This window comes from Salvelinus namaycush, chromosome 29 (assembly GCF_016432855.1).
Source record: "Salvelinus namaycush isolate Seneca chromosome 29, SaNama_1.0, whole genome shotgun sequence".
NCBI classification, from domain to species: Eukaryota; Metazoa; Chordata; class Actinopteri; order Salmoniformes; family Salmonidae; genus Salvelinus; species Salvelinus namaycush.
This window is the reverse complement of record NC_052335.1, coordinates 34,476,641-34,490,874: the sequence shown is the minus strand read 5'-3', so window position 1 is coordinate 34,490,874 and position 14,234 is coordinate 34,476,641. Positions and strand designations below refer to the sequence as shown.

The window sequence follows — 14,234 nt, the reverse complement described above, 5'->3', positions numbered from 1 at the left end:
CAGCTAAATGGACTGTTGATTGATGCCAAATAGTAAATTGGCTGGCTACTCAATCAAATTAAATATACCAGCAAAATCATTACCAGCAAAACGATTATCAGCAAAAACATCAAATGTTTGTGATCAGATTAAACAACTTGTTTAACACTAAAACATAATTGGTACATGACATGTAACACAGACACAGCATTAAACATTAGACTCGTTATAATTTGTTAATTTATAATGTGACACCACTTAAACATAAGAAGATCAGGTCATGTTTGTTTCTGCAGGGAGGAAAGGTTGGTTTACTGTTGCTGTCATTCAAACTACATGTGAAAAAATATATATTGACGTTACAAACTCTGCTGCATCTGCATGTCCTGGTCTGTTGAATACACGTGGAGGAGGAAACACCACACTTCACTGGGGCACAGAGTAATGACCAGGAGATACAAAGGAACACATGGGTGTTCACTGTGCAGAACAACAGATCAGATACAAAGGAACACATGGGTGTTCACTGTGCAGAACAACAGATCAGATACAAAGGAACACATGGGTGTTCACTGTGCAGAACAACAGATCAGATACAAAGGAACACATGGGTGTTCACTGTGCAGAACAACAGATCAGATACAAAGGAACACATGGGTGTTCACTGTGCAGAACAACAGATCAGATACAAAGGAACACATGGGTGTTCACTGTGCACAACAACAGATCAGATACAAAGGAACACAACAGATCGTTTGACATTTCCCCCCCCCCCAGGATACCTTGTCCTGAAGATGGAGGTTCTCACGCAGGTGATCCTTCACCTCATCGTCGGTGTCTTTCTGTCGGAGGGAAACAGGATGGAGTGAGAAATGACAATCAGTGGCTGGGGATAAGCCTGGCTATCTGTGTATAAAGACGTAGTGTGATCACACATCAATACGCTACTTCACATGATCATTGAAGACTTTAGGGATATGATAGTACTGTATCGCATCAGACTGGATCTTATCTTGGCCAGTGAGATGAGTTCCTGGTCTCCAGGGTTAGAGGGATAATGTAGTATAACTCACCAGACTGTATCTTATCTTGGCCAGTGAGATGAGTTCCTGGTCTCCAGGGTTAGAGGGATAATGTAGTATAACTCACCAGACTGTATCTTATCTTGACCAGTGAGATGAGCTCCTGGTCTCCTGGGTTAGAGGGATAATGTAGTATAACTCACCAGACTGTATCTTATCTTGACCAGTGAGATAAGCTCCTAGTCTCCAGGGTTAGAGGGATAATGTAGTATAACTCACCAGACTGTATCTTATCTTGGCCAGTGAGATAAGCTCCTAGTCTCCAGGGTTAGAGGGATAATGTAGTATAACTCACCAGACTATCTTATCTTGGCCAATGAGATAAGCTCCTGGTCTCCAGGGTTAGAGGGATAATGTAGTATAACTCACCAGACTGTATCTTATCTTGGCCAATGAGATAAGCTCCTGGTCTCTAGGGTTAGAGGGATAATGTAGTATAACTCACCAGACTGTATCTTATCTTGGCCAGTGAGATAAGCTCCTGGTCTCCTGGGTTAGAGGGATAATGTAGTATAACTCACCAGACTGTATCTTATCTTGACCAGTGAGATAAGCTCCTGGTCTCTAGGGTTAGAGGGATAATGTAGTATAACTCACCAGACTGTATCTTATCTTGGCCAATGAGATAAGCTCCTAGTCTCCAGGGTTAGAGGGATAATGTAGTATAACTCACCAGACTGTATCTTATCTTGACCAGTGAGATAAGCTCCTAGTCTCCAGGGTTAGAGGGATAATGTAGTATAACTCACCAGACTGTATCTTATCTTGGCCAGTGAGATAAGCTCATAGTCTCCAGGGTTAGAGGGATAATGTAGTATAACTCACCAGACTGTATCTTATCTTGACCAATGAGATAAGCTCCTGGTCTCCAGGGTTAGAGGGATAATGTAGTATAACTCACCAGACTGTATCTTATCTTGGCCAGTGAGATGAGCTCCTGGTCTCCAGGGTTAGAGGGATAATGTAGTATAACTCACCAGACTGTATCTTATCTTGGCCAATGAGATAAGCTCCTAGTCTCCAGGGTTAGAGGGATAATGTAGTATAACTCACCAGACTGTATCTTATCTTGGCCAATGAGATAAGCTCCTAGTCTCCAGGGTTAGAGGGATAATGTAGTATAACTCACCAGACTGTATCTTATCTTGGCCAGTGAGATGAGCTCCTGGTCTCCTGGGGTGCACATGTTGAGTCCGATGGGCAGCATCTTCTTCAGTGCAGCTACGATCAGAGAGGTCTGGACAGAGTATAACTCTCCACGCCGCTTCTTGTGCTTCCTATCTTGGTCACCACCTGACTGTGGAGAGACAGGCAGGAAGAGAGAGAGAGACAGGGAGAGAGAGAGAGACAGGGAGCGAGAGAGAGAGACAGACAGACAGGGAGAGAGAGAGAGAGAGAGAGAGAGAGAGAGAGAGAGAGAGAGAGAGAGAGAGAGAGAGAGAGACAGGGAGCGAGAGAGCGAGACAGACAGACAGGGAGAGAGAGAGAGAGACAGGGAGAGAGAGAGAGACAGGGAGAGAGAGAGAGAGAGAGCGAGAGAGACAGGGAAAGAGAGAGACAGACAGGGAGAGAGAGAGAGAGAGAGAGAGAGACAGGGAGAGAGAGAGACAGGGAGAGAGAGAGAGAGAGACAGGGAAAGAGAGAGACAGACATACAGGGGGAGAGAGCGACAGGGAGAGAGAGCGACAGGGAGAGAGACAGGGAGAGAGATACAGAGAGCGAGATAGACAGACAGGGAGACAGGGAGAGAGAGACAGGGAGAGAGAGAGACAGATGGGGAGAGAGTGAGAGACGGGGGGGAGAGAGAGAGAACAGACAGACAGAGAGCGAGACAGACAGGGAGAGACACAGGGAGAGAAAGAGAAAACTCTGGTAACTTTTCCAAAATGATCAGGTTTTCCAGACTCATGAGGCAATAAGCAGGAATATACAGAATCATTTAACCAGTATTTCTGGAAAACCACATGGAGAGAGCTTCTATGCCTTTCTTTACTCACTACTGGCTAAACAAACTCCTTCTATGCATGCCTTTCTTTACTCACTACTGGCTAAACAAACTCCTTCTATGCATGCCTTTCTTTACTCACTACTGGCTAAATAAACTCCTGCTCCGTCCTTACCTTGGACATCTTGGTTTTACTTTCTCCGGTCAGGAAAGACAGGTTGTTGATTTCATTCTGAACCACAAAGTTCTGCTCTTCCCTTTTGAAGTTCTGTCGACGGGTCAGATGGTAAAGAAGGAAAGAAACAAGAAGATTTTTTAAATCTTCAAACAGGACTTGAAAATAATCTAAAATGAACTAACATCTGTAGTATTCTAAAGTGAAAAGTCTTACGTGTGATTTGCACCAGAGAATGAAGATCTCAGCCACCATGGTGAAGAGCTCGTTGGACTGAGCATCAGGCCTCTTCAACCATCTGGATCTGGTGGGAGTTTGACAGACGTTTTCATAAGAAATGGTCAAAAGATGAGATGAGACCCATGCTATAACCATCTGTTGTGTTATGTAGCCTAGATAACAGGATAAGCATTGGAGAAATGTGCAGGTACCAATCCCAAATAAGAAAGATTTGAACATCTAATCTCACTATGATCTCCTGAAGTAAATAATTCCATAAAAGTATATGGTACTATCCTAAATGAATTCAGTCAACATTTAGACAAGGCCTGCAGATTTCCCAGAACCTAAACAACAGATGTGTGTGTTGGAAAGGTTGGCTGGGTTATACTACCTGTTGTTATCTACGTAACGGATGAGCATGAAACAGAAAAGACTGGCTGGGTTATATTCCCTGTTGTTATCTACGTAGCGGATGAGCATGAAACAGAAAAGACTGGCTGGGTTATATTCCCTGTTGATATCTACGTAGCGGATGAGCATGAAACAGAGAAGGCTGGCTGGGTTATATTCCCTGTTGATATCTACGTAGCGGATGAGCATGAAACAGAGAAGGCTGGCTGGGTTATATTCCCTGTTGATATCTACGTAGCGGATGAGCATGAAACAGAGAAGGCTGGCTGGGTTATCCTACCTGTTGTTGTCCACGTAGCGGATGAGCATTGGGTAGAAGGCGTACAGGTCTCTACAGAGGACAGCAAACTCATCCAGGACGAGAAGCTCAGCTTCCTGAGTGTCTCCTTTAATGTCAGCCTTCAGCAGCTCCTCCTCTGCCACCACCTGGGGTTAGAACATAGTAATAACACCTTTATAACATAGTAATAACAGTTATAACGCCTTTATAACATAGTAATAACATTTAACACCTTTATCATAGTAAAAACAGTTATAACACCTTTAACATAGTAATAACAGTAATAACAGCTTAATAACATAATAATAACAGTAATAACACCTTTATAACATAACAGTTATAACACCTTTATCATAGTAAAAACAGTTATAACACGTTATAAAACCTACAGTTATAACATAGTAATAACAATGACATAGGAGTCAGGAAATCAGCACAAACAGATCTGGGATCCAAGTCAGTTGTGTGTTTGATCCTTGTGAATGATTCATAGAAAATGTAAAAGGACCAAATGGACAGCAGTTCAAAGAATATGTTTAAATTCCTCTCATCTCACCTTCACTGTCTTCTTCCTGAGTTTCTCTAGAGTGGGCAGGAAGTGACTCCTCAGTAGGTCTGCTGCAGCCTTGCAGATGATTGGCTGAGAGTAGACTGCAATGACACAGGAGAAACCAAATCTGATTTTTGTCTCACTGAGGAGTTGTTACACTAGACCTCCATGAAGTGTAATTATCCTTTCATAAAATGAGTTGTGGCTGGCAATGCTACACAGCACTTAGGATTTACCACTCATCATATTGCCCACCAAACTTGGCCAACTAGGTTCAAACGTGGGTATCCTGTGTGCCATGAGAGTGCATTAGCCCGCTGAGCTAAAGCCTAGGCATTGACTCGGGGAGCTAACACAAGTCTTCAGGACTAAGGCAACGTTCCTCAACACACGAGTGTGGTTCACCAAACCTCCTCTGTTAAAACGTTAGCCCTGAGGTAATAATAAGCCAGTGTCCCACCTGCGATCCTCTTCATCCAGGGAGCGTCGTCGATGCCCAGGTTGTTGTTGAGGATCTTGAGGATGTTCCCCAGGATGATGCTGAGGTGGTTGGAGCACACGGTGGTGCAGCAGGCTGTGTGTGGAGCTGAGTTCTCTGTTCCTCTCTCCCACCAGTAGGACAGGTATGTACACAACATGGGCAGGATCACCTCAATCACCTGGTGGAGAATGGGGATGGGACGACACAATATTAAGTAATAATCACAATATTACGATTATCAGGGTATTCAGTAATATCACGATCATTGGGATATTAAGTTATACCACGATAATCACAGTATTATAAAAATGAATGCCGTCATGTTTCAGTTGATCAAGGCTCTAGCCGAGGGCTTCCCAAACATTTTCACTCCAGCATTGGGGAACATCCTGCACCCCCCCCCCCCCACCCCCCTCCCCCCCTAGTGTTCAAGCAGTGTTCATGACACAAACTGACACAAACCCTCTCTTGATGGTAAAGACAACATTTTGCAGGTTTAAAGCTTATTTCCTGAAATTCTATACATTTTGTCATGAGGGAGAGAAAATGTTGTCGTTTTAAAGCAAATTTTCGTGCAATTTCTATACATTTTGCCATGTCAAATGTGTATTCATGTGATATTTGAGTGTCTTGAACATTACTACAAAATCTATTGGCTAAAAAAACCTAGCTAAAACGAACGTTAGCTGACATGGGCTAGTTGATCTGGACATTTCTGACAAGTTATAAATAGCTGAGGTCTGTAATGAGGTCTGTAATGAGGTCTGTAATGAGGTCTGTAATGAGGTCTGTAATGACTGACATGACAAGAGGAGCTGATGATGAACCACCGAATTTAAACCTTGTACTATTACTATTAAACCTTGTACTATTACTATTAAACCTTGTACTATTACTATTAAACCGTGTACTATTACTATTAAACCTTGTACTAGTACTATTAAACCGTGTACTATTACTATTAAACCTTGTACTATTACTATTAAACCTTGTACTATTACTATTAAACCTTGTACTATTACTATTAAACCTTGTACTATTACTATTAAACCCTGTACTAGTACTATTAAACCGTGTACTATTACTATTAAACGTTGTACTATTACTATTAAACCTTGTACTATTACTATTAAACCTTGTACTATTACTATTAAACCTTGTACTATTACTATTACAACTTTCAAAAGTTTAAAACTAGACTGAGTTCCTTAAAAAAAAAAGGAAAAATAATTGTGTTGGGGGGGGCCTCTGCGCCCCCCCTGCGATCCCTCAGTTTGGTACCACTCCTCTATCCTAATTATTTCCTTTGTGTTGTTTATGTTTCAATCCAAAACTTCCACTCTCCTTAAAGCTGAGATCCCCATGAAACAGTGCCACTGGTCACAAAGGAGGAACATCCAGCTTCATGGTAAAACATACAGAGATAACAGATACAGCGATAACAGATATAGAGATAACAGATATAGAGAGATAACAGATAGAGATAACAGATATAGCGATAACAGATATAGAGATAACATATATAGAGATAACAGATATAGCGATAACAGACACAGCGATAACAGATATAGAGATAACAGATATAGCGATAACAGACACAGTGATAACATATATAGAGATAACAGATATAGCGATAACAGATATAGTGATAACAGATATAGCGATAACAGATATAGCGATAACAGATGTAGCAATAACAGATATGTAGCGATAACAGATATAGCGATAACAGATATAGCGATAACCAATATAGAGATAACAGATATAGAGATAACAGATATAGCGATAACAGATGTAGCGATAACAGATATGTAGCGATAACAGATATAGCGATAACCGATATAGAGATAACAGATATAGAGATAACAGATATAGAGATAACAGATATAGCGATAACAGACACAGCGATAACATATATAGAGATAACAGATACAGAGATAACAGATATAGCGATAACAGATGTAGCGATAACAGATATATAGCGATAACAGATATGTAGCGATAACAGATATAGAGATAACAGATATAGAGATAACAGATATAGCGATAACAGATATAGAGATAACAGATATAGCGATAACAGATATAGCGATAACCGATATAGAGATAACAGCATGTAAATTGCAGTCCAAGCCCTACTGACCTGTGGCATCTCTGTGTAGCGAGCTCCAGACTCTGAGATGTCGTTGATGTCCTTCAGCAGGCGATCCAGACGAGGCATCTCTGAACACATCTCCTCCACAGAGTCAGGCATACTCAAGACTGTACAGAAAACGGCACAGTCATTTTTAAAATTGTTGTATCTTTATTTAACTGGGCAAGTCAGTTAAGAATACATTTTTATTTACAAAGACGGCCTACTCCGGCCAAACCCGGACGACGCTGGGCCAATTGTGCGCCGTCATATGGGACTCCCAATTACAGCTGGTTGTGATACAGCCTGGATCACCATCATACACCGTTAATATACAGTACATAGGACTGGTTTCCCAGACATTGACTAAACCTGGTCCTGGACTAAAATGCATGGTCCAGGACTAGGCTTAACTGTGTCCGGGACAACGGCCCTGTGTCCAGGACAACGGCCCTGTGTCCAGGACAACGGCCCTGTGTCCAGGACAACAACCCTGTGTCCAGGACAACGGCCCTTACAGTAGAACTAAGGATGTCGTGGAGGTCAATGCAAGAGGATCTGGGTTGTTAACAGGCATAGATTGGTCCTGATAAATTGGTAGTGTTCTGATTCAGTATTGCGACTGCAGAGTAGTGACTTACTGGCCCTCTCTCGCGGTGTCTTGGTGTTGAAGACAGACAGGGGGTTGTGAGCGTTGAGATCAGGCTCCAGGAAAGCTACAGGCATGGCTCCTACCAGGGTGGCCAGACACTCCCCTAGGGCTGGTAGGTGCCTGGAGGGAACACACACAGACATTAACACACAGAGAGACATTAAAACACAGAGACATTAATACACACAGAGACATTAAAACACAGAGACAATAACACACACAGAGACATTAAAACACAGAGACATTAACACACACAGAGACATTAAAACACAGAGACAATAACACACACAGAGACATTAAAACACAGAGACATTAACACACAGAGACATTAAAACACAGAGACATTAACACACACACACAGAGACATTAACACACACACACAGAGACATTAACACACACACACAGAGACATTAACACACACACACAGAGACATTAACACACACATTAATACACACACAGAGACATTAACACACACACAGACATTAATACACACACAGACATTAACACACACACAGACATTAACACACACAGAGACATTAACACACACAGACATTAACACACAGAGAGACATTAAAACACAGAGACATTAATACACACAGAGACAATAACACACACAGAGACATTAACACACAGAGACATTAAAACACAGAGACATTAACACACACACACAGAGACATTAACACACACACACAGAGACATTAACACACACACACAGATACATTAACACACACATTAATACACACACAGAGACATTAACACACACACAGACATTAATACACACAGACATTAACACACACACAGACATTAACACACACACAGACATTAACACACACACACACACAGAGACATTAACACACACACACACACAGAGACATTAACACACACAGACATTAACACACACACACACAGAGACATTAATACACACAGACATTAACACACACACAGAGACATTAACACAGAGACATTAACACACACACACAGAGACATTAATACACACAGAGACATTAACACACACACACAGGCAGAGACATTAACACACACACACACACACACATTATTACACACCAAAATACATTATTACACACACACACTGTCCATCCACATTTACAGTAGATGTGTACATTGCTGCGTCACTCTGAAGGACAGAGGAGACTCAGCAACACAGAGGACAATGGAATTTATTTATTGCTAAAAGTAGAACCAACACGTTTCGGCTTTCAGTCTTTTTTTTTTTCACTTACAGCACTCAAACGAAACATAGAATACATCAAAGATTACAGACATTGTGATTTTTCCAGTCTGTGATGGATGGAGTTTTCCTCCTCCAATAAACCCAGAGAGATTTGATCACCGCCATCCTCTCGCCTGCAGTACCTGATGTGGTGAGGCCTCATACCTCTCTATAAAGATGTGTTTCCCCGTGCCCAGCGAGTAGAGACAGGTCACGATGCGATAGCACGACAGCTGGACATCATCCACTGGAAAACACAACACACACAGGTCAGATTTCCAGGCCAAGCTTCAGTCAATTTAACACTCTCTCTTTTCAGAGAAGGCCACGATGGGCATCCTGTTCAATCTGACTGCCACTGAGTGATCCTGTGATGCACAAGGGCAGGGGAGTTTTCAAACCTCTCCTCGGGGAGCCCCAGATGTTTCACCATTTTTGTTGTAGCCCTGAATCAATGAATCAAGGGCTCGATAATTAGTTGACAAGTTGAATCAGTTGTACTTGCTCTGGAATAGTTTAAATACATGGAACTGCTGGGGCCCCCAGAGAAGAGGTTTGAAAACCATTGCCCTAGTGGACAAGCACATGATGCTACCAGTGTAAATGAATTAAAATAACATCAACTCACCCAGCAGGTAGACTCCAAAGTTGTGCATGGTGACGTGTTCGAACAGGGCTGTGAGGATGGGCAGCAGAGCGGTGGTGGCGTAGGTGATGTTCTGGGTCAAGCCCTTCATCTGGCTCCGGGACTGGCTGAACTTCCCCAGCTTCAGCATCTCCAGGGTCTTCTCTAGGTCCTCCGCCGCGTTCTCAAATAACGTTCTAACCCCAGCCTTTACCATCTCTGAGCCTGACTTCATCACTGTCCTGGGAGGGGAGGAAGAGGACAGAAGGAGTGGTGTAAGAATGACAGAACAGAAGGAGTGGTGTAAGAACGACAGAACAGAAGGAGAGGTGTAAGAACGACAGAACAGAAGGAGTGGTGTAAGAACGACAGAACAGAAGGAGAGGTGTAAGAACGACAGAACAGTAGGAGTGGTGTAAGAACGACAGAACAGAAGGAGAGGTGTAAGAACGACAGAACAGAAGGAGAGGTGTAAGAACGACAGAACAGAAGGAGTGGTGTAAGAACGACAGAACAACAGGAGAGGTGTAAGAACGACAGAACAGAAGGAGAGGTGTAAGAACGACAGAACAGAAGGAGAGGTGTAAGAACGACAGAACAGAAGGAGAGGTGTAAGAACGACAGAACAACAGGAGAGGTGTAAGAACGACAGAACAGAAGGAGAGGTGTAAGAACGACAGAACAGAAGGAGAGGTGTAAGAACGACAGAACAGAAGGAGAGGTGTAAGAACGACAGAACAGAAGGAGAGATGTAAGAACGACAGAACAGAAGGAGTGGTGTAAGAACGACAGAACAACAGGAGAGGTGTAAGAACGACAGAACAGAAGGAGTGGTGTAAGAACGACAGAACAGAGGGAGAGGTGTAAGAACGACAGAACAGAAGGAGAGATGTAAGAACGACAGAACAGAAGGAGTGGTGTAAGAACGACAGAACAGAAGGAGTGGTGTAAGAACGACAGAACAGAAGGAGAGGTGTAAGAACGACAGAACAGAAGGAGAGGTGTAAGAACGACAGAACAGAAGGAGAGGTGTAAGAACGACAGAACAGAAGGAGTGGTGTAAGAACGACAGAACAACAGGAGAGGTGTAAGAACGACAGAACAGAAGGAGTGGTGTAAGAACGACAGAACAGAGGGAGAGGTGTAAGAACGACAGAACAGAAGGAGAGGTGTAAGAACGACAGAACAACAGGAGAGGTGTAAGAACGACAGAACAGAAGGAGTGGTGTAAGAACGACAGAACAACAGGAGAGGTGTAAGAACGACAGAACAGAAGGAGTGGTGTAAGAACGACAGAACAACAGGAGAGGTGTAAGAACGACAGAACAGAAGGAGTGGTGTAAGAACGACAGAACAACAGGAGAGGTGTAAGAACGACAGAACAGAAGGAGAGGTGTAAGAACGACAGAACAGAAGGAGAGGTGTAAGAACGACAGAACAGAAGGAGAGGTGTAAGAACGACAGAACAGAAGGAGAGGTGTAAGAACGACAGAACAGAAGGAGAGGTGTAAGAACGACAGAACAGAAGGAGAGGTGTAAGAACGACAGAACAGAAGGAGTGGTGTAAGAACGACAGAACAGAAGGAGATGTGTAAGAACGACAGAACAGAAGGAGAGGTGTAAGAACGACAGAACAGAAGGAGAGGTGTAAGAACGACAGAACAGAAGGAGTGGTGTAAGAACGACAGAACAGAAGGAGAGGTGTAAGAACGACAGAACAGAAGGAGAGGTGTAAGAACGACAGAACAGAAGGAGAGGTGTAAGAACGACAGAACAGAAGGAGAGGTGTAAGAACGACAGAACAGAAGGAGAGGTGTAAGAACGACAGAACAGAAGGAGAGGTGTAAGAACGACAGAACAGAAGGAGTGGTGTAAGAACGACAGAACAGAAGGAGTGGTGTAAGAACGACAGAACAGAAGGAGTGGTGTAAGAACGACAGAACAGAAGGAGAGGTGTAAGAACGACAGAACAGAAGGAGAGGTGTAAGAACGACAGAACAGAAGGAGTGGTGTAAGAACGACAGAACAGAAGGAGTGGTGTAAGAACGACAGAACAGAAGGAGAGGTGTAAGAACGACAGAACAGAAGGAGAGGTGTAAGAACGACAGAACAGAAGGAGTGGTGTAAGAACGACAGAACAGAAGGAGTGGTGTAAGAACGACAGAACAGAAGGAGAGGTGTAAGAACGACAGAACAGAAGGAGAGGTGTAAGAACGACAGAACAGAAGGAGTGGTGTAAGAACGACAGAACAGAAGGAGAGGTGTAAGAACGACAGAACAGAAGGAGAGGTGTAAGAACGACAGAACAGAAGGAGAGGTGTAAGAACGACAGAACAGAAGGAGTGGTGTAAGAACGACAGAACAGAAGGAGAGGTGTAAGAACGACAGAACAGAAGGAGAGGTGTAAGAACGACAGAACAGAAGGAGAGGTGTAAGAACGACAGAACAGAAGGAGTGGTGTAAGAACGACAGAACAGAAGGAGAGGTGTAAGAACGACAGAACAGAAGGAGAGATGTAAGAACGACAGAACAGAAGGAGAGGTGTAAGAACGACAGAACAGAAGGAGAGGTGTAAGAACGACAGAACAGAAGGAGTGGTGTAAGAACGACAGAACAGAAGGAGAGGTGTAAGAACGACAGAACAGAAGGAGAGGTGTAAGAACGACAGAACAGAAGGAGAGGTGTAAGAACGACAGAACAGAAGGAGTGGTGTAAGAACGACAGAACAGAAGGAGAGGTGTAAGAACGACAGAACAGAAGGAGAGGTGTAAGAACGACAGAACAGAAGGAGTGGTATAAGAACGACAGAACAGAAGGAGAGGTGTAAGAACGACAGAACAGAAGGAGAGGTGTAAGAACGACAGAACAGAAGGAGAGGTGTAAGAACGACAGAACAGAAGGAGAGGTGTAAGAACGACAGAACAGAAGGAGAGGTGTAAGAACGACAGAACAGAAGGAGAGATGTAAGAACGACAGAACAGAAGGAGAGGTGTAAGAACGACAGAACAGAAGGAGAGGTGTAAGAACGACAGAACAGAAGGAGAGGTGTAAGAACGACAGAACAGAAGGAGAGGTGTAAGAACGACAGAACAGAAGGAGAGGTGTAAGAACGACAGAACAGAAGGAGAGGTGTAAGAACGACAGAACAGAAGGAGAGGTGTAAGAACGACAGAACAGAAGGAGTGGTGTAAGAACGACAGAACAGAAGGAGTGGTGTAACAGATTCTCCTATAATGAAAAAGGAACCTCTACCTAAGTCAGTTTCAGTATTTAATGGCTGAGCTTTTGGTCAGTAATGGCCTTCATAAGATATTGTCCTCACACAGGGGAGCCATTTTATTAATGGATTCCTACAGCAGCCATGCATGGATGGATTTACATGGATACACGAGCAACACTGTGTTTACATGAGTGCAAAGTGTGCACTTTCTTATATCCAGAATAATGATGAAGAGAAATTGCTAAAGTCTTTATTTACATTAACGTCGTAAGCATTCTCTTAACCTTTATTATTTATTGTATTTCATTTAAAGGGGCAATCAGAAGTAGATACAATAACAAAGCATCGTCCCTGCCCCTGTTTAGATAAACAACGAAGGGATGGGGCTGGAGAATTGTAACCACTCTCAAATGAATAGACCATGTTGATTATCCATGATTTCAAAATGATAGTTTTAACCATGTTTTGAAGCTACATAGGTTTGTTACATTAACGTCGTAAGCATTCTCTTAACCTTTATTATTTATTTTATTTCATTTAAAGGGGCAAAGAAAGGATTTGAAATTGAGATGAAAAAACAGCTGCATTGGAAGACAGAGGTTTGTTCTACAGGCTCTATAAAAGGCTCTTACCTTGTATCCAGGGAATGAGCCAGGATGTGTAGACAGCTCACCATAATAGCCGAGTCGCTCCCTAAGAGAACACATTGTCATTGATATGGAAATCACTGAGCAAAGAGTACAAGCAGCGCTGACCGAGTATAAATCAGAGCACTGTGGCACACTACTGAAGGCCTGGCACAGTGGTAAAGGCCTGTTACACTGGTAAAGGCCTGGCACACTGGTAAAGGCCTGGCACACTGGTAAAGGCCTGGCACACTGGTAAAGGCCTGGCACACTGGTAAAGGCCTGGCACACTGGTAAAGGCCTGTCACACTGGTAAAGGCCTGTCACACTGGTAAAGGCCTGTTACACTGGTAAAGGCCTGGCACACTGGTAAAGGCCTGTCACACTGGTAAAGGCCTGTCACACTGGTAAAGACATTGACAGACAGGTAAAGAAAGGCCTGTCACACAGGTACAGGCCTGTCACACAGGTAAGAAAGGCCTGGCACACTGGTAAAGGCCTGGCACACAGGTAAAGACATTGACAGACAGGTAAGGCAATGACCGAGGTGGTCCTTACCAAAGAGGGAAATCCTGTGTCTGACAAGAGCTGCCATCTTACAGAATAGGCTGGAAAATAAAG

At 43.2% G+C, this 14,234-nt stretch overlaps 1 protein-coding gene across 1 annotated transcript in view; it reads right to left on the bottom strand.

Annotated features, from left to right (window-relative positions):
- Window positions 1-14,234, bottom strand: part of LOC120024265 (ryanodine receptor 3-like) — a 257,642-nt gene that overhangs the window by 56,439 nt on the left and 186,969 nt on the right. Inside the window, exons 62-74 of the mRNA XM_038968460.1 lie at window positions 14,172-14,221; window positions 13,620-13,680; window positions 9,771-10,009; window positions 9,308-9,389; window positions 7,901-8,031; window positions 7,269-7,387; window positions 5,105-5,303; window positions 4,651-4,745; window positions 4,095-4,240; window positions 3,398-3,485; window positions 3,182-3,274; window positions 2,191-2,358; window positions 762-821 (exon numbers count right to left, since the gene is read on the bottom strand). Coding sequence (XP_038824388.1) covers window positions 762-821; window positions 2,191-2,358; window positions 3,182-3,274; window positions 3,398-3,485; window positions 4,095-4,240; window positions 4,651-4,745; window positions 5,105-5,303; window positions 7,269-7,387; window positions 7,901-8,031; window positions 9,308-9,389; window positions 9,771-10,009; window positions 13,620-13,680; window positions 14,172-14,221 — 1,531 coding nt within the window. The remainder of the gene's footprint in view (window positions 1-761; window positions 822-2,190; window positions 2,359-3,181; window positions 3,275-3,397; window positions 3,486-4,094; window positions 4,241-4,650; window positions 4,746-5,104; window positions 5,304-7,268; window positions 7,388-7,900; window positions 8,032-9,307; window positions 9,390-9,770; window positions 10,010-13,619; window positions 13,681-14,171; window positions 14,222-14,234) is intronic.